Genomic DNA, 21,279 nt, shown 5'->3' with positions numbered 1-21,279 from the left:
ATGGATGGACAAGCAAATTTTAAACTCAAAAGAAATCCCACTAAAAACTAGAGGTTCTTACATTATAGGTTAGGCAGTGTATCCTTTTTAAGGCAGACAGTGAACAACAATATATACTGTGAACAGCAGAGAGCTCTTTAAAAATGTAACAGACAAGCCTCTAGCTCAACAAGGCAAGGGAAGGAGAGAAGACACAAATGACCCACCACTCCCATGGACCACAGAATCTCACGACCGATCACAAGGGAATATCATAAATGAATGCCAATGCATTCAATAATCTAGATCATGTGGAGAGATTTCTTAAAAGATGCAAATTATCAAAACTAATTCAAGAAGGAAAAAAAATCTGAATGACTCCGTATCTACTAAAAAAATTGAGTTTAGCTCTGAAAAAAACTGCCACAAAGGAAAATCTAGGCCCAGATGGCTTAATTTACTAATTCTATCGGGTATTTAAGGGGTAAATAATACCAACCCTACACAAACTCAAGAAAATAGATCAGAAAATGGCCAACTCATTACACAAGGTCAGTGTCACCCTAATGCCAAAACCAGATAAAAATAATATGTAAAGTACACTACAGACCAACATCCCTCCTGGCATAGATTTCAAAATCCTTAAAAAAGTAGTAGCCTATGCAACCCAGCAACAAATATAAAAAGGCTTTTCACGCAAAAAGGCTTGGTCTCCTGACCAAGTGGAGTTTATCCCAGGAATATAACATTGAAGAATTGTTTAGCATTTGAAAAATCAGTCAATATCATCCAGCACCTCAACAGAAAAAAGGAGAAAACACACGAAAACTATAAAACAACACTTCTGGAAGAACACATACTCGAAAAATTTTGCAACATGGGATTAGTCAAACTTTCTTCACTAGCCTATTTTAAAGAGCAAACAGATAAATTGCACTTCATCTAATTTAAAACTGCTACCTTTGATGGACACCATTAAGAAAATTAAGACAAGCCACAAGTGAAGAGAAAAAAAATATTTGTGACACAAGAATTTAAGGAAGCCCACAGAGGACAGCCCTTCACAGAAGTAAAGTGTGGGAATGGCCGGTACATTATGCAAGAAAATGTTCAACATCATTAGCCATCATGGAAATGCAGCAGACGACACCCACAATGACCCACCACTACTTATCTATTGGGTTGGCTAAAACCGACAAGACTGCATGTACGAAGTTTTGATGAGAACGCAGAGCAAGTGGAATTCTTATACACTGATGGTGAGAAGGTGACAGTACAACCCCCTCAGAAACCAGAGTGGCAGACTCTGATGACGTCAAACACACATTTACCATGCGGCCGTCATTCATAGATATTTACCCAAAAGAAAATGTATGTTCACACAAAGATCGTAGATGAATGTTCACAGCAGCTTGATTCCTAAGAGCCCCAAACTGGAAACAACCCAAGCATCCACCAACTGGTGAAAAGACACAGATGGTAGTGTGTCTCCACGACAGAGTGTTAACCACCTACCAAGAGGAACTCCTGCGACACTCAACTGGGAAGAATCCCCCAACTTTGGTGTTCCAGGAAAGAGGCTAATAACACAAACAAGTCAACACTGGGCGGTTCCACTGGACATTAGCTCTAGGAGAGACGCCCTCAACCTCAAGGCCCAGAAAACACATTCCATGGTGTGGGGGGATTCACTTCAGAGGGGCACAAGACAACTTCTGGCTGTGCCGGAAATATTCCGCACTGTGACTGAGGTGACGTTTTCACAAACTGTAACCTGAGATGCGCGCGTCTTCTTACAGGAAAGTATACCTGAGCAGCGCTGATTTACAATCGGAGTTAAACATAACTGGTTCAGACACAGCACAGCTTCTCTGACGGGCTGTTAATAAGAGTGTCTGTTGGTGAAATATTTTTGGAAAGCAGGTCGTCAGTAGATATTTTAATCTTTCACCAGGTAGTTCCAGAGGTAGGAATCTGTTCTGGGTAATAATCTGAAAAAAGTAACTCTTCCGGTGAAGAGATGTTTATAGTCTGCTCTTTTATGATCATAAAAAAACCGAAAAGAAAAACACAAACCCTTCATGCCAGAAAACAGGGAACAGTTTAGAAAATTATGGACAAACCATGAGAGACACTATTTTGAAGTTACATAAAGGAGCATTTCTAAGGAACTTCTGATAAGACGATAATCTACTTATATCAAAATATTAAACCATAAATAAATAAAAATCGTACCTAACCTCGTATCTTAACTCCATAAAATCTACATTGTAAAGAGACCAGAAAAAAATATAACAATCATCATTTCTGGGTGGTAAAGCTATCACCTTTTCTTTATTCTTTCCTATATTTTCTAAATATTCCATAATAGCTAAAAACTTTAAATAATATTATGTATAACACAGAGCTGGTATTAAGTGTTCAAATGTACCCTGTAACTTTTAAGTAATGATTTTAAGTTCTGGCTTCATATTTCAAAAGAGTTCATTCATCATGACCAAAGTTCTTGCTATCAGGGAATCCAAAGATATAATAAGAGGTTCTCCATAGGGATTCACAAGGAAAAACAAATCATTTAACAGTGCAAACCAGCAACGTTAGGTGGCATGAGTGTTCCAGATGCTAAACCGCCCAGCTTAACACTTGCCTGAAAAGAGCTTTGAGATTTTCCGGTAATTCGGTTCGACCAGCATATCCTGGGTTCATAGTAATAAATATTCCAACGGATGGCTTCAGTGTGACGGCTTCCCCGAGAAATACAAATCTACCGTAAGAAGAATGTTGACGGAATTAAACGAGCTCCTTGAATGTGACAACACATTGACAAATGCAGACCGTGGCAAAATGCAAAGTATTATTAGGGAGCTGTTGATTCCCGGGGATTTTCTTTGAAACTCCTGTGCATACATATTCTGAAGATGTTTTGAAGCATGAGTATTAAAAACGCACTCCCTTCCCCACCAAGAGTTACAAATGTGGCAGGAACTCTTTTCTATGTGAGCACAACCATACAGGCTGGATTAGAGAAAGAAGGACTTTACTATGTTGACAGTTAACTGAAAGGTCATGTCATTTGTGCCTTCAACGTGGGCTGCGGCCCCTTGAATGGGATACTGTGAAGACAGAAAATAGCCATGGTGCGAGGTGAGAGTGGCTTCTTGGTTCACTCTGCTCACCGTCCCCGCTCACTCCCTCCTACCTTTCCGTTTATGCAGCAAGTCCCTGCTGACGACCAGCCTGTGAGTGTTCGGAAACCAGCTCTATCACTTGAGACACATGCTAATTCCCTCGTAAGAAGGAAAGGGGGGGTGGATAAGAACATTACCCACCTTGTTAAATTAAATGAGGATTAAAAGAGTTTATGCAGGGCACCTGGGTGGCTCAGTGGGTTAAGCCTCTGCCTTTGGCTCAGGTCATCATCTCAGGTCATAATCCCTGGGACTGAGGCCTGTATCAGGCTCTCTGCTCAGCAGGGAGCCTGCTTTCCCCTCTCTCTGCCTGCCTCTCTGCCTACTTCTGCACTCTCTCTCTCTCTGTTAATAAAAAAATTTATAAAAGAGTTTATACATATAAATGGCTAAGAGGACAATGCCTAGAATATGGTAAATACTCAAGAGATGTTAGCTATGACTAGTACTATTCTCATCACTTAAAGGCACTGGGGAAGCAGGGAAAGATTTGTAGGAACATCTGCAAGGGCCCAGTTAGACTGTTGACAGCCCGGGCAATGGACTGGGCCATGGATGGAGGAGCCAAAGTGAGGGACAAATAGAAGGAAACTTTCAAATGACAGTTAAGGACAAAGTGCAAGATCTTCTCTTAGAGAGAGAGAAAAGGCTACAGAGAAGGGCTGAAGCGGCCGAGGAGATGGGCTGATGTCAGGGCGCGGAGAGTGAAGAGACAAGCACAATTTTTAGGACAAAGAGTTTCTTAGGTACTAGACAGTTAAGGGAAGATGGATTTTGTGTAGCCAAGGTAGGAGTGGAGAAACCTTCATTCCTAGCCGATCCGGCCAGGGAAGGCAGACAGGCCTGGCAGAGCCGCTCACAGAGAGGAAACTAGTCTAACAGAGTCCCTGACTGCTCTCTAGTGAGACACAGTAGGAACAGCCACAGTCAAGAGTATGGACCTTGACGGGGCAGAGCCAGCAAGATGCCTGTGGGCTTCACTGAGGCACGGCCCTACTGATTCAGTCCTCAGATGTAAAGAGCATGTAATGAAATGCATGAAACCACGAAGCAGCCTGGGCCTCTGCCCCTGGGCTAGCATGCAATCAACAGGTACAACTCATACACACAGACATGGACAGAGAGCAAACGACTCGTAAGTGGGGTTGGGAGTGTCCAGGAACCCTTGTATGGGTCAGCTACATAAGTCTCCATTAGAAAGGACGGTCTCAAATGACATCAGAGTTACATTAAATGCTAAGATTTTGACTAAAAACTAAAAATATGCAGGCAGGGGCAGTCAAAGAGGAAAGAATCTACCCTCTCTCACGTGGCCTCAGAGTGGGGGCAGGTAAGGGAGCAGCCACATGGTCACAGGCAACTGGTATCCCAGAGCCATGTCGCAGAAGGACTGAGAGTTTTCTACGAGGAGGAAATATCCAGATGTGATCAACAAAATCTGGAAACCTCTGTAACAGAGTCACAGTTTCAAGGGGCTAGCTAAGCCGTCCCTCACTGGGAGACTGAGGTGTTCCTGTGGACAAGACAACTAGCTCAGCAAAATACCCTAAGAAGTGGGGGGTAAGTGGGAAGGCCAGAAAAATGAGATTGCCTCGTATACAAAAAATGTTATAAGGAAAACCACAATTGAGTGCTATAATACTTATTTTAAAAAAAAAATTTTTTTTTTTTCACAGAGATGGAGCCAGCGCAGGGAGGAAGAGAGGGGGAGGGAGAGGGACAAACATGTCCTACTGAGCATGGAGCCTGACACAGAGCTCAACCTCAGGACCCTGAGATCATGACCTGAGCCAAACCAAGAGACAGGTGCTTAACCAACGGAGCCACCCAGGCACCCCTATAATACTTATTTCTCAAATTAAGCCATCAGACCCCAAGTGCCAGTCATGTTTTATCTTTTAGAGTATGGCATCACATTAGAAGTTCTTAGGCTCTGGAGATATTTGGGAGGTTTCTGAAGTAATGGAGGAACCAGCAGACTGTGTGGGTTGGGATGGTCAGGGCAGGAACAACAAGCACGCAGGTGCTGCTGGAGAGACCAGACCAGACCAGATCTGATTTCAGATCTATTAAATCTAACAGGCCCACAGGACATCAGGTAGTCTTGAGATGCCCTAGAAGCACGGTCTTTGGAGGTCTAGGTATCAGAGAAACAAAGTCTGGGTATCTGGCAGCCAGAAGCAAACAGATGCTTCCCAAAGCCATGTGACAGGGTGAAATCATGAAGGGCTCTAGACCTGAAGATTGAGGCCTGTGGCATCCACTATTAATAAGGTCGGGAAATACTACCAAGAAAAAATAAGAGCAAACACTGACACAGTGCTTACTAGGTGTCAGACACTTGTCCAAGTGCTCTGGATTTAGCGATCATCGTCATTCATATGGTAGCCCCTGTTTTCCAATTTTGAAAAGGAGAAGAAATCAGCCCTACAGCATTCCTGAGGGAGGGAGAAAACCAAGAGGATGGTGGTGGCCTGGAACCTACGAGAAGAAGTGTGCCCTGCAGAAGGGAAGGATCAGGTGTGTCCAATGCCCCCAGAAGGTCAAGTCCAATCATGACTGAGAACCGGTAAGTGGATTCAGCACTGTTGAGGGTGTTAGTTTTTTCTGGTGTTAAGGTATACACTTTTGGTGTAGTCAACAATTTAAAAAAAACACTAAAAAATGGGAGGTTATTCAAACTCATCCTTCAAAATAAGCCAGTCTCTCTTCTTTAATGCATTTCCTGAGACGGGGAGAGGCAGCAAGAAAAGGGCAAGATGAGGCTGACTGTCTTCCTTCCTCTCGGTAACAACAGAAGGAAGCCAGGCACTACTCACCTCTTTCTCCTGTTTCTGATGGCATCGTGTATCAGTTTCACCTGGACGGCCACCACAGATAGGACTTCCACAGAAATTCGATTGAACTCATCAAAGCAGCCCCAGGCCCCTGTCTGCACCAATCCCTTATAGATATTTCCTATGGACTAAATCACAGAGCAAGGCATTCAGAATTTCACAGACGAGGGTTCTGAGCTTAGTTTCCATCACTCCAAATCTGGGATAATATTGTTAGAATGTAGCATTTTCTAACTCACTCACTTTGTAGTCCATTTGCTCTGAGCAGTTGAATACATAAACCATCATGCCAAGGGCACGTCCAAGATCTTTGGTGGTTTCTGTTTTCCCAGTACCGGCTGGGCCAGCTGGAGCTCCACTCATGGTTAAATGAAGTGACTGAGTTAAAGTGATGTAACACCTTTAAATCATTGACAGCACAAATATTACAGTCTGACGTGAGATTTTTAGAGAACATGAGGAGCAATCTAACTTTTTCTTTAGTTTAAGAAGTCAGGGTCTAGAATGTGGTACTAACACAAAATACTGATAAACCCATGATTTGTTCATAGCAATAATAAGACTCAGAATAATGTTTTATACAGAATTTTAGGTAGGCTACTTAAAAAGAATAAAGCATGTACTGCTTTGTCTCATTTCCTAAGAACTATGCATTGATACAAGTAACACCTGATTCCCAATGCTACTGAATTTCTGATGCGTCCAGGTAAAGACACTATTAATATGGCAGACAACATCCCCAACCATTGTTTATAAAAGAAAAACAGAAATCTTCAATGTTGAATGAATTAAACATTGACTTCATTAAATTGCTATTTAATGAATACATTAAGAGATATGTAAATACATATACATGCAGAGTATGCAAATATATACATATTTCAATGTATAAAGCAAATACACAAAAGACAATTTGCTACATTAAAATGTATGTCAGGAATTCATTCTGCATGTGTTGCCACATGCATTTAGATTATGAAAATATACCTATTTTTGCAGGAAAGATTCAGAGGTTCTCAGACTGAGGAGAACTATGCAAAGACAGAATTTGATATGTGTAAAAGAAGAAAAAACGAACACATGGCAAGGATCCACTATGAGGTTTCCATAAATTAATTCTATCTCAGTATGGACAGTGGACCTAATAAGAAGACATTTGCATGGAGATCTGAAAACTGGGGACCAGGTTCTACTTTGCCAATCATCAGATGTTAATCTTTATTTATTTTTTTTTTAAAGATTTTATTTACTCATTTGACAGACAGAGATCAGAAGTAGGCAGAGAGGCAGGCCGAGAGAGAGGAGGAAGCACGCTCCCCTTGGAGCAGACAGCCCGATGCAGGGCTTGATCCCAAGACCCATGGATCATGACCTGAGCCGAAGGCAGAGCCTTAATCCACTGAGCCACCCAGGCGCCTCCATCAGATGTTAATCTTAAACAAGTCTTTCGACATCAACATGCCTCCGATTTCTCCTCTGTAATACGAGGGCTCTATTAAGAATGCCCAAGGCAAATGCCTGAAGAAAGTCGGAGTACAATGCAAACAGAAGCAGTTCCTTAGGAAAATGTAAAGTGTTTCTAGATTTTACAGCCAGCCCATCTTTAATTGCACCTTTCGATGCATATGGAATGGAAAGACTGACCTCTAACGTAGGAATTATAACATTTTTTTATAGGGTGGACTATCCCCCCAACATCTTTTCTCACGGTTCAACTTTTGGCTGGACATGTGGACATAGACAACCTTTCCCACCACCTTCCAGGCAGGAACCCCTCAGTGGCCAAGCTCCAACCAACATACTATGCATTGAAATGGCCATGTACAAATCCCACAGCACCCCCTTCTAGATGCTTTACTCTTGTTCCCTGGCTGACACAAAGGTGGAAGTCACATCTGGCACGCTGGCCACGTGCTGGGCTCTACGGTGGAACCGCTCACCTCTAGACTGTGACACAAGGGACACACCAGCGTCTGTGTAATGGCAGCCATTCTATTTTGGGTCTCTGGGTGACGGCTTAGCTTTCTGCTCCTAACCCATGCCCCTGGCACTCTCGCAGGTAACTCTCAGTTACGCGCTGCTGACCTGTGTCTCTGAACCTGTCCACACAGGGAAGCAGCCCGCCTACCACACAAAGGGAAGGTCAACACCAAATGAGATACAGCGAGTGTGTCTAAAAGGCATTGCTGTGTGAAGGTAAACAACTAGTAAACAACGCTCACTCCGTCTAAAGGAATATTCAGCTTCCTTTCAACTTGCAAATAAAGCACACAGTGATTTGTTTGTTTGTTTGTTTAGATTAAAAAGCCAATACGCTATTGGTCCCACATACTGGCCCACTTTCAAGTGTCTCCTCCCTTTTCCTCCTACACCCCGGACCTTCCTTCTTCTCAGCTTTACAGATCATGGCGCATCTGCAGCAGACTCTCACTATTTGCAGTCTGGACGATTCTCAAGTGATTTTGTCAAGGTCCAAGTTTTAATTTCTCACACTGAAAAACGTGCATAAATTAACCAATTAAGATAGGGAAGACGGAATTTCAGTTAGGAACAAGTTAAAGAGAACTGAATTAGAGAAAGAATTACAGGGGCGCCTGGGTGGCTCAGTTGGTTAAGCGTCCGACTCTTGGTTTCCATTCAGGTCATGATCCCACGGTCATGGGATGGAGCCTCACATCTTGTTTTGCCCTCTGCAGGGAATACGCTAAGGATTTTCTTTCTCCCTCTCCCTGACCCTCCCCTTGTGTTCCTGTTCTCGCACACACACGTGCTCTCTCTCAAATCTTTAAAAAAAAAAAAAATAGAATTGCATTTATTGGTGATGAACTCACGAGATTAATACAAGCAAGAACAATCACAAAGGTAGTGGGAGAATTTCACAGATGTCCCAAGATCATCAATACAAGCCAGCTTTACTAACTTATCTAAAGTCATGCTTTCTGTAGTGTCTATGAAAGTCTATACTTTCATTCCCAGATAAATTGTATGGTATGATGATACCACATAATTGGGAACACTCCTGTGATTTTGAGATGTTTTTTCTTCCAGGAATGCCAACAAATTAATGCACTTCCTTTCCATACACACACCAAGTAATCCAGCAGAGGCTGGAACACTGATAGGGAATTCCTTACTAATGTGACATATCCTTGCTTCTACAGCATTCTGACCATGTGTATATAGAATCAAGTGGCAATGAACTTCTAATAATGGTAACCCCAGTCCCTTGACATACTTGAATCACACTGGCTCTATATCTACCTCTTGAACTGGCCAAACCCCTCCCTGTTTTAGCAACTCTGCACTTGTCTGTGCCTGTCACTTTCTGCCCCAGGATGTCTGCATAGCTTCCTCGGTATCGTTTGGGTCCTAACTCGCACCATCTACAGCAAACTCTCCATCCAAGATACCTTGTAACGTATCATCCTGTTTTATTTTTGTCATAGCATATACTACTAAAATAACTTTGTTAACTTACTTATTATTCCTCTTCATTCCCAGCCACTCACGTGCCACAGTCAACTAGAAAGTACTTTGTGTGAGACCAGGAACCCTGCGTGTTTAAGTCTGGAGGAGTACTCAGCACCAGGCTTCCTAAGTGTTTGTTAAATCATTTAACGGACCTACGTTCCCAGTCTTTTCTTCCTCTCACTGTAGGTATCCCTTCAAAAATGAATCTGCATGTAGGCAATTCCTATGTTTACACTTTTGATAAAGGGACACGGGGGGTGGGGGATGGCTACAGACCCTGGTCTGAAGATGTTAGCCATGGACAATCGGAGGGAATGGACACGGAGATCAAGAGCCCTGTCTTCCACCATATTAATCTGCTCGTGATTTCATGATTTGCATATTGTCAGGATTGCATATTGCCTAAACTTCTGCTTCTCTCATTTGGTCCTCTTGACCTTATCTCTAACTGAAGTCAGCATCTACTCTGTCTCTTCATTAGTACACTTACACACAGCTTTCACACCTTCCAAGTTCGTTCAGCATTTTCTCTTACTCCGTTCTGCTGCATGTCACATAGCTTTACCCACATTCGGGGACTTTTCTGGCTCACTTTCTCCCATCAGACTCCAACTTGTCACACTTACCTGTCAGTTAGAGGAGTGATCACTAGCCGAGGACCATTTCCTAAATATTCATAGAAGTACTGGAACTGGGCATCACAAATATGAACAAAGCAGTGCTTCTGAATGTCCTCCCACTGATGACGAAGTTGAGATAGCCAAGCAAAGGCTTGGGGACTGACCACCTGAAAACATCACATGATTGTTACACCCAAGACACTATAATTTTGAGGCAACAAACTTTATTAATCTAATCAATCCTGCTGTTTCCCGTTTCTAAAACTCTCACAAAAGGGCCATCTCTTCTTTGCTCCTACAAGTTGCAATTGCAAAGAGATGAGTCTGTACTTAATCAGAAATACGTGTCATAAAAGTCTCCATTTTAAGAAGGCTTTTCCTGTAAAGCAAAATCAGTTTATTCAAGTAAGTTTTTTCCCCCTTTTATGAATCAGCCTAGGGGATCTGATCACTTTTCTAACTTTATACTCATATCACTGAAATCAGATGGAAAAACACACTCCATAGTCAAACACATACCCTGTAATTTCCATGTGTCAGAGATGCAAACTGTACTTTCAACAAAGTCCATTCTAAAACCAGTTTTACTTTTAGGACAGTGGTCTCCCACTTCATTTTTCATTCAATCAAATTATAAGTTGTTTTTTTTGTTTTGTTTTCATTGCTATTCTTTATCTTACTCAAGCCTATCCATTCTTTTTCCATTTTGAAAAAATTATTCCAGTCTTATACATTTGTGATCCTATGATTTCTCGGGGACCATTGAAGTTACCAAAGTTATTATCTACTAACATTCTGACATCTACATAAATGTCAACACCGCACACTTGTGCATATTAAATTATCAGAAATTAGGCGAAGTGTAATTTACCTCTTTGAGTACAAAGGACATGTTTTAAATCATAACTTACCCTACTTCAAGTAATCACCACTGATAAAACATAATATGTAAGAAGGTACAAGATCATACATATTCAAAGAGTTGTTATCAATGGTTCATTATCAAAATGAGAATACACAGTAAGGGGCATTTTGCAAGGATCAGTTTAGGATTAGCAATTAAACAACATCATTCACTAAAGGTCCAGAATTTGGATAAAGCATTGCTTTTTCCATTTATGGCTTACACCATAAAGCACTGCTTGTACCTTTTGGAGAGAATGAAAATTCATTTGATTTTAATAAATTGAAAAAGAACTACCAAAACAACAAGAAGCATCTCAAGACACATACATGGATTCAAACTGAGAAAGGAACAGTCTTGCTTTAGAGGGCCACCCCCTTGAGATAACAAAAGGGGTGAGGAGAAAGTAGCTGATAAGCATGATAACCAACATTGTTCAGGAGACAAGCACACTTGTGACATTTCTAAGTAGGAACATATTTTAGAAAAAAGCTGAGGAAATTCTCCTTTCCCGTTAAACATCGCCAGTATTTAAGAGATACAAAGTCTTGGTAAAGAGATAAGAAGGCTACTAATGCCCTGAAAGGATTAGAATATGACTTCTCTAAACTCTGTCATTTAGCCTTAAAAAGAAAAGACAAGGATGGCCAGTATTTCTTTCTTCAAAACAAAGGCACACAGAGATGGTAAATGACAATCACACAGGTGATAATCCCAGGCCAAAGGACCAAGAGCATGCGGAAAAGCCTGAAGATGGGGAAATGGCGACTTCATGATGTTCTCCTATCCTGTGGTAATTATTTGGATGATATGTATTAGAAGTTTTTGACTTGGAGAAACTTTGTGGGATACCACTTGGGCTAACTCTCATGAAGATGATCAGCTAACTGAAATCAAAGTCACTCTTAGTCACCATAACTAATATCCCAGGGCTAATTAAAAATACACATTAAAAAAAAAAGACTTCCTCAGAAGTACTCTTGATAATAAAAACCACTTTTAGGAAACAACAACAAAAAGACATAGAATTTCTAAGAAGAACTTGCCTTCTGAGAAATCAGTTTGGCCACCACATCTCGGGCATGGACGTCGATGGTACAAATTGTCATGATCTTCTGCCTGTCTCCAGGTAGGAGTTCTCCCAGCAAAAGTGCAATGAGGGTATTCAACTGAGAAATCTAGAAGAAATTGTGTAAAAAGGTAAAGATTACAAATATTGAGTCTTACAGACCAACAGTCTTCTTATTTGTGAAGAGCCCTCTAGCTTACAAATCCATTTCAAATATGTATTTCAGCTAGCCCTCGAACAACCTGGGGGTTGGAGAGAAAGGAAGGGATGTTATTAAATTAATGACACTTCATTAATTAATTGACAATAAATATTATAACTCCTACCCACAATCCCTTGAGTTGAGTCTCAGGATAGCAGGCAAGTGCCCAAATAATGACAGAGGTGGGGGCTGCCAGCAACGTTTGCTGGCTGCAGTGAACTGACTCTCCATCCTCAAGACAATGAGTCCACAACTTTGCTGGGATGGAAAAAATGATAAATTTTAAAAGGTCAGATTGAGCTAACCTCCATAAAAGTACCTTAGGAACTAAGGATCAAGTCGTCTTTTTTTTGTGTGTTTTTTTTTGTTTTGTTTTGTTTTTATTTGTCATTCTTTTTTGTTTGTTTTGTTCTTTAGGATTTACGTATTCATTTGAGAGAGAGAGAAAGAGAAAGAGAGCCGGAGATAGGCAGAGAGAGGGAGTGAGAGAATCCTTAAGCCGACCCTCGCTGGGCTTGGACCCTGATGTGGGACTTGAGCGGAGCTGAAACCAAGCTTTGGATGTTTAAAAAACTGAGCCAACCAGGTGCCCCATTATTTAGGTTTTGTTTTGTTTTGTTTTTATAGAGCAGCCAGGTTAGCAGGAAAATACTTACAATGTATAGTTACAGACTATTGCACTAATTTTTCTTAGCCATATCCCTATTCTTAGGTCCCCTGACTCCTTATATCAGTATTTTTCCAAACTTCCAGTCTCTTTTCACAGAATGCAAGGGAACGAAGTAGAATGACAGGGAATAGAAAATGTTGCATACAGAAGAATATGTATTGTTTTGTGAAGCTTTTGGTCTCAGACTCTTGAGTATGTATACATATATGTATGTGTAAACTAAATCTGATACAAAATAAGTCTTACTATTAATAGCCAGAAAGCTTTTAAGATGCTCCCATAGGTGGTCATTTTGTTAGCATGGCTATTTATTGAAAGCATGCCTGCTTTATTCAAGGCTTCTTAGTCACTCCATGCCTTCCCCTGCCACCCCCCACAATTCTGCCATTTCAGGGTAACACAGAGTAAAACAATACTGCCTTTTCTCTTTTTTTACTCTGCAAAGGACAATCCTTTGCAAACTGTTAGCTTCTGAGAGAATTGGTAAGGAGTGAATATGACACATAAGCAGAGACTCTCAAACCTTTGTGGCCTATTATCAAAATCATGCTCCCCACAGCACTCTTATCGCATCCCAGAGAACAGCCAGCACTGCAGACTCCCCTGAGCCTTTGGGGCAGGTGACCTGGAGAAGCTGCTGTAATTCCAGTAAGGAGGTGGAAGGCAGGCAGAAAGACAGTAACCATAACACGCATGGCTCACATTACCCTAGAATATGCAAGGTGCCAGGCACTAACCAGGTTGTCTGTATCTTTCCATTCAATCTGCACGAACCCAATCACTATCCCAACTTTGCAGATGAGGAAACTGAGTCACGAGCGTATTAGCAGGAAAGGGGCCATTCAAAGGCAGATGGTCTGCCTTCTGAGCCTGAGCTCTTACTGGTCCCATCACCTTTGAGGTGGAGAAACCCACTGTCCAAGAGGCATTCTGGACAGACTTCCATACAATGGAAGGTTAGTTCAGAGGAATGAAAAGCATGGACTTTAGACCTTCAGAATATACAACACCCTTATAAGCATTTATCTGTTTTTAAAACTTTGTCTATAAAATTAAGCCACATGATACAGCAACAGAGGTGATCACGGTTTCACATATGTCACATTCGGGGTTCCTGAGGTTTTAGGTTCCACGAAGGCACATCCGTGTCTGTCTAGGACACTATTTCATCCGCATAGCCTCCTAAGGAGCTAGCTGTCAAACAGCAGGTCCTCGGTGTTTGCCGCATACACTAATGAATGTACGTTATGAGCTTATGCGCATCCAAGTTTAGCACCAAAGTTCATATATATGTTGGTTAGAAAAGAGGTGTTTTGGCATTGGCTGTTTTCTCATTTGGGTCAAGATATACAGGCTTTCCAGTCTCAAATCTTACACCAGTTCTGGCATTTGCTTAACAAGAGTGGGTTATAGTGGCAATAATAGTATCTTGTGCCTTGTAAGAACATTTATAATTCCAATTATAAATGCAATGCTTTCGCATGCATTGTCTTGTCTGAGGCTCCTTCACCCTGTGATTTCTCCATTATTGATTCACTTGCCACCGACCTACAGTCAAGAGGAAGAGAATTAAAAATATAACTCGTCAACATCATCTGCTCAGCTTCCTATGCTGGGGATCTGATGTTGTGTCTCAGGATTCCACATTCCTGGCAATGCTCTCCCATGGGCAATAAAATTCCATACCCACAACAAGACAGTTATCAAATGTCTATCACTGGGGCAGCAGCATTAGGCACGATCACTGTCTGGTCATACTACCAACGCATACACGTTCGTGGCCTGTGACATATGAAACACAGCGGAGCAGCTTTAAAAAACAAATACCCTCGGGGCGCCTGGGTGGCTCAGTGGGTTAAGCCGCTGCCTTCGGCTCAGGTCATGATCTCAGGGTCCTGGGATCGAGTCCCACATCGGGCTCTCTGCTCGGCCGGGAGCCTGCTTCCTTCTCTCTCTCTCTACCTGCCTCTTTGCCTGCTTGTGATCTCTCTCTGTCAAATAAATAAATAAAATCTTTAAAAAAAAAACAAAAACAAATACCCTCTCATGCAGTCGGCACTCATTCTTACTCTTGATCAAAGCAGTGTTACGAGATGTTCTCAGAGGATCATGGATGTCTGCCTCAAGTCAACAGCCTCGCCCCGCCTTGAAACCCAAGGGACTGTTTTCCTTGTACACCTCGCCTTTGGCACAGCACAGATCCTGTGCCGGAAAGAAGCCTACCTTCGCATATAATCCAAACTCCTCTTCATGAGCACAAAGTCCTCCAAGGCCTCCGATGCCTGCTTCCTACCTCACATCTCTCCACCCGTACTGGCCCTGATGTTCTTCCATCATGGCTGTTTCAGGGCCAGAGAAATGGTTTCATCTTCCTGGAGGCATTTCCTCTCTGTTCTTTACATGGCTGACTTGCCCTCATCATTCATGTCTTAGTTCAAAATTACCTCCTCAGATCGGACTCCTCTGGCCAACCCGTTTTGTATTACCCCCACCCAATTATTCTATAGGTTCCTATTTTATTTTCCTCATGGTACTTCCTAGTAGCCTATCATTCACTTACTTATTTCCTTGTTTACGACTTGCCTCCTCCACCTGCCTCTAAGCTTTAAAGGAACAAGGCCCTTACCTGTCGTAGGTATGATCTCATTACACACACATCATAGGAAGGAGGGAAGGAAGGGTGGGTGGGCAGCAACAAACCACACTGCATCAGTATTTAACTCTCTCAGTCATAGGGTAACGCAAATGTGATGACTGTTTCCAGAGATTACAGGTCAAAGCAGAATGCAGAATGCAGAATCCTTCTGCTAGAGTAAGAAGAAAGTGCCATGATCGCACACAGAAAAAGGGCCTGGTCTCATCAAGGGCTTGGAAAGACATTTTGGAGAAAGGGGTATTTATACTAAGACATTCAGGATGATTATCATTTATGTTGTAAAAAAAAAACTCAGAGGTTGGCCCCTTACGGAGGCGGAGTGGAAGCCACCCGAGGCAGCCGGTGCACACAGCCAGGAGACAGCCAGGTGACCCTGTCAGGGAACTGACACACGTCTGGCCCGGGAGAGGGGCGGGGCCAGGTGGACCATACGCTCGAAGACACTGGAGACTGGAGACTGCAACCGTGTAGGGCTCGGCCAGCTTACTGAGGACTCAGAACTTCAACGGCAATGAGATGTTGCTGAAGAGTTTTAAAAAGTGTGAGTAATTAGATGTGTTTTTAAAAGATTTCTCTGCCTGTGTGATGATGAATTGGAAGGGAAACCAGACTAGAGGAGAAAGACCTGACAGCAGAATGCTCTCATGGTCCAGGTAAGAAAGATGGGTGCTTGGGACCAGGTTATTAACAAAGCGGTGGAGGAAACCATGAGAACAGGTATATTCAGGGTAACTGAAGAGACGTGGTGGCTGACTGGACAGAGGGTAAAAGAGCGGTCAAACAGGCTACTAGGTGGGCAACGAGCGAAGGACATTGGGTGTTTCTTTCTGACCTTCGGAACACTGGAGAAGCAGGTTTGAGAAGAGTGAATAGATTTCCCACATTCTGGGTTGGAGGTGCCTGTCAGATGTCCAGTGGAAAAGCCCAGGACACGTGCTTCAGGAGAGAGGTCTGAGCTGAAGGTCATCATCGGGAGCATCTTATAAAAGGAAGGAAAGAGCCATAAAAGCAGACGTGATTAGCAGGGATGTCTTATGGTGAGAGGACAAAGGCACCGAAGTCAGAGCCAGAACAGACGAGGAGGAGGAGGAGGAGCAAGGAAAGGCAAGTGAAGAGCCCAAGACACTGATGATAAAGAAGATTTCAAGCAGACATGAAATAAGGGAAGAGAGTATTAAAGGAGGAGGAAGCGTTTCTAACAACAACACAGAGAGACTCAGTCGAGTGGTGGAATGGTCGTGGAGAGGAATGAGAAAGAGCAGATAAAAGTCAAGTGTTGATATTTAGCTCAGACAGTTTCATTACAATAAAAGTTACAGGGGGAGAGCAGGAAATGGGAGATGTGACATCTGCCGGTTGTTTTGTTTGTAAGCAATGAGACACTTGGGAATGTTTAAATGAGCACAGCGAGGAGCAAAAATGAGACTCAGGAAGACACAGGAGAAAAGGCAGCCAGGGAATCCTGAGCGTCCCTTTCAGAAGAGACCTGAGCACAGGTGGAGGAAGGGCTCGCAATAGTCAGAGGCTCTGCTTGTGTTCGAACAAGACAGGAGGTAGTGCGGAGGGATGAACACTAGTTCGTGGTGGCTGATCTAGTTCTCTCTGATGGTATCAACAGATAAGGAGAGTTGCTATTTAATGAACTCTTACTATCTAATAAGCATTGTATGTGTGCATACATAAAGAATATAGGTAGGGGCGCCTGGGTGGCTCAGTTGGTTAAGTGGCTGCCTTTGGCTCAGGTCATGATTCCAGGGTCCTGGGATCGAGCCCCGCATCGGGCTCCCTGCTCAGCAGAGAGCCTGCTTCTCTCTCTCTCCCCCTCTCCCTGCCACTCTGCTTACTTGGGCTCTCTCTCTAGCTCTCTGTTAAATAAACAAATAAAATATTTTTAAAAAAAAGAATATAGGTATGTAAATCTAAGTTAATCATCACAATAACCCTATGGGGAAGGTACCACCATGATTCCAATTTTATATAAGAAAATCTGCTCAAGATCACACAGTTCTAAACAGTGGAACCAGGATTTAGGACCGGATTCTAGGATTTTATTGCCTATTTTATAAACATAAAACTTTTCCAAATAGACAACCTATTATCCACTACCAAGTCATGCTGGCCAGGCAAGAACTGACCTGTAATGATTCTGGCAATGAATGGAAATAACTAGGTATCCACTACCCATGAATTCTCTTGTTTGCATAAAAATGGAAACACTTCCCAAAAGAGCCACGTGACTCATGACCACCACTGAGGTTTATATGTTAGAGACATCTAAGACACGTCATAAACATATAATAGGCTTATATGTTAGAGATGTCTAAGGTCCAAAAAGAGGGCCATTTGCTTGGTGGGATGATGGTGAGCTCACCATGAAGTAAGGTATCAGGCACAGGGCATCACAGATTCAAGGTCAGAGAAAAGGGCTGGTTCATGATCCATGGAGGTGGCTGATTGTCAGTTCTGTCCTGACCCCAGCTCTTGTCATGGGGCGGCAGGAAGAGACCATATATGTGAACCTAAAGAACTATGCCTCTCAATCCTACAGGCTTCAATAAGACAACGCAGAACATCATCATCTTTGCAGCAGAAGTGTGCAATTTCACCAGCATCGGGCAAGTCCTTTCCCAACTGAGGCACACCTGAGCCACAGTAGCCGAGAGCTGGAAGGGGCCCTCTGTTTAAATGTTAAGATCTGAGCTCACAGACCTGAGCGAGCACCGCAAAGTAATGAGTATAGTGCTTAGGGGTCAGCTACCACAACCCTCGATCCCTTCCCGACTGGACCTAACAAGGAAGTCATGTTCCTTTTGGTTTAGAACAATACCAACAAGGATCTCGAATCCTGAAAACCACCCATGTTTCTGCTTCAGCAATATCAGGAGCAATGGATTTTCTTTTCAGCTGGAACAAAGTGGCAAAGAAACCAGGTCCCACATTCTCTTGACACCATCAGGGCATGGCCTTCCTTTCCACTATGGCCTTCCTTTCCGCTGTGCATTTCCTACTTCTCCATTAATCACACTGCTAAACCCAGCAGAGTACTGAGCAATGTCAGCGACAGTGCGCCTAATTACCTCATTCTTGACACTAATGGAAAGGATTCCAAAGTTTCACCATTAAGCATGATTTTCTCTGCAGGTTTCTAGTGGATATTCCTCAAGTTATAATGTTTCCTTTCAATGCTTGTATTAGAAAAGAAAAAGGGTGTAAAATCAGTATGCTGCCACCTTAAGAAAACTGAAAAAGAGGAGGAAATTGAAGGAGTCGGAAGTAATCAAGATAAAGCGGAAATCCGAGAACTATCAAACAAGTGACAGAAATCAGCAAAGTCAAAGATCAGTTCTATGAAAATGAAGTAAAAAGGATAAACACAGAGAAAGCCTGATTTCAAAGAGAGACAGAGAGAGAGAGAGCAAGAACACAAACCACCCACACTAGGTATGAGATCCTCCAGGTGTGCTAAGGATAATGTTAAGGACTGAAGACCAATTCACGTCAATACATTTGAAAATTTAGATCAAAGCTGAAAGTCAAGGTCCTGTAAAGGTCCAGACGGTCAACATCCGAGGCACTGAGGTCTACAAAGTCCCCACTGAAATGACTCCATGTAGCTATGGCAGCGTTGAAGCATCCAAAGCCAGGCACTGGGCCAGAGGTGGCCAGAGGGTTGTAATGTGCCAAGACCTGACTTCGATGAAATGGATAAGTACCTTGAAAAACACACATTTTCATAAGTGATACAAGAAAAAAAAAGAAAAAGAAAAAGCTATAGAACATCATATATATATATAAAAAGAAATTGATTTATAATTAACAAAATGATCCAAAAGAAAACTCCAGGCCCAGATGGTATCTCCAGTGATTTCTATCGTAAACTCTTTCACAAAATACATGAGAATACAATATTTTCCAATTCCTTTTAAAGAACATAATGCTGATGCCCAAACTGGCAGAGATATTAAAAGGAAACTACAGATAAAAGTTCCTTGTGAACATATATAGAGAATTCCTGGACAGAATATTTGCAAATGAAACCCAGCAAAAATACATATATACATATATAAATGATAATACATCATTAACCAAGTGGCATTTATTTCAGGCATGCAAAGTTGGCTTAGCATTCAAAAATTCACCACAGTAACAGAATAAAAGAGGCAGACACATGAAAAATCTTAACAGATTTGAAGAAGTTCAATGTCTCTTCAAGATAAAAACTCTCAGTATATAGCAATGGAAGGGCTCTCCCTCAAATTCAGAAAGGGCATCTCCAGAAATCTGTAGCAACAATCATACTTAATGGTGAAAATTTAAATTATTCTTCCCTTAGAAATAAGCCAGCAGGTCTGCTCTAACTACTTCCATTCAACATGGCGCTGGAGGTTCTAGCTGAGTCAGAAATTCAGGAAGAGGGAATAAAGGGCAAAGAAGAATACGAGACCAGAAGTCAAACTGTCATTATTGACAGAGGGACATGTTCATGGACACAGCAAGCCTTTGAAACTATAAAAACACTTACTAAAACAATTAAGCAAAGTTTGGCAAAGTCCTAAGACAAATTTGGCAAAGTCCTAAGATTAAAAAATCTATTTTATATGCCAGCCACAAAAATCGGGAAACAAATTTTCAAGCATCAAAATATATTAAGTATTTAAAATTATGTCTAACAAGAAATGTGCAAGACCCTGACATTGAAAACAACAGGAAAATATTTTGAGAGAAATTAAACACAACCTATGTCAAGATATACACCATGTTCTTAGATAAGATGCATCATGGTTGAGATATCCACCCTCCCAACATTCTTATTTCTATTTGATGTCATCCTAGTTAAAATTAATTAGGCTAAAAGATTAGGCTTCCAAAAATAAACAGTATGATAACTTATGTAGATATGAACAGAACCTAGAATGGCCCAAACAATTGTGGAAAAAAATTTAAAAATAGAACTAAGTTGGAGGCTATATTTAACCTGATTTCAAAGCTTACTATAAAGCTATCATAATTAATACAGTGTGAATTTTGCATGAAAATACATAAAGAGATTAATACAACAGGAGAGTCTGGCAATAGATCTCTTTCTATATGACTTTGATCAAGGTGCCAAGTTAATACAATGGAAAGGCAAAAAAAAAAAAAAAAAATTATGTATGAATAACAGATCTAAATGAAAAACCCAGAACTATAAAGCTCCTAGAAGGAAACAGGAGACTCTTTTTCATGACATTGAGACAGTAAGAATTTCTTATGCCTGACACAATAATTATCAATCAAAGAAGAAAAATTTGATACACTACACATCAAAATGAAAACATTTCACTCACAAAACATACCATTAATAAAATGAGCAGTCTGTTCATTTCTTTCAAAGGAACTGCTACCAAATAAAGAAATCCTCTAATCAACAATAAAAAGATAAACATCCCAATTAAAAACAAACAAAAAAACTGGGCAAGTTTTTTTGAACAGATTCTTCACAATAAAAGATACACGAGTGCCAATAAACATGTGAAAAGTTACTCAACATCTCTAGACATTAGAGATAAGCCAATTAAAACCACAACGAGCTACTACTATGTCACACCCACTAGAATGTCTGCAATCGTACAAACTGATGACACTCAATACTGGCCAGTATATGAAGCAACTAGAATTGTGTCACCTTGTTAATGGGAATGTA

The 21,279-nt window shown here is 41.6% G+C and overlaps 1 protein-coding gene across 1 annotated transcript in view; it reads right to left on the bottom strand.

Annotated features, from left to right (window-relative positions):
* Nucleotides 1–21,279, bottom strand: part of DNAH11 (dynein axonemal heavy chain 11) — a 322,374-nt gene that overhangs the window by 187,251 nt on the left and 113,844 nt on the right. Inside the window, exons 31-35 of the mRNA XM_059171331.1 lie at nt 12,046–12,177; nt 10,102–10,262; nt 6,248–6,404; nt 5,987–6,132; nt 2,627–2,743 (exon numbers count right to left, since the gene is read on the bottom strand). Coding sequence (XP_059027314.1) covers nt 2,627–2,743; nt 5,987–6,132; nt 6,248–6,404; nt 10,102–10,262; nt 12,046–12,177 — 713 coding nt within the window. The remainder of the gene's footprint in view (nt 1–2,626; nt 2,744–5,986; nt 6,133–6,247; nt 6,405–10,101; nt 10,263–12,045; nt 12,178–21,279) is intronic.

The sequence above is a fragment of the Mustela lutreola genome, chromosome 4 (genome assembly GCF_030435805.1).
Source record: "Mustela lutreola isolate mMusLut2 chromosome 4, mMusLut2.pri, whole genome shotgun sequence".
Classification (NCBI taxonomy): domain Eukaryota; kingdom Metazoa; phylum Chordata; class Mammalia; order Carnivora; family Mustelidae; genus Mustela; species Mustela lutreola.
The sequence above is the reverse complement of the archived record's forward strand: the minus strand, read 5'-3'. Positions and strand labels throughout refer to the sequence as shown.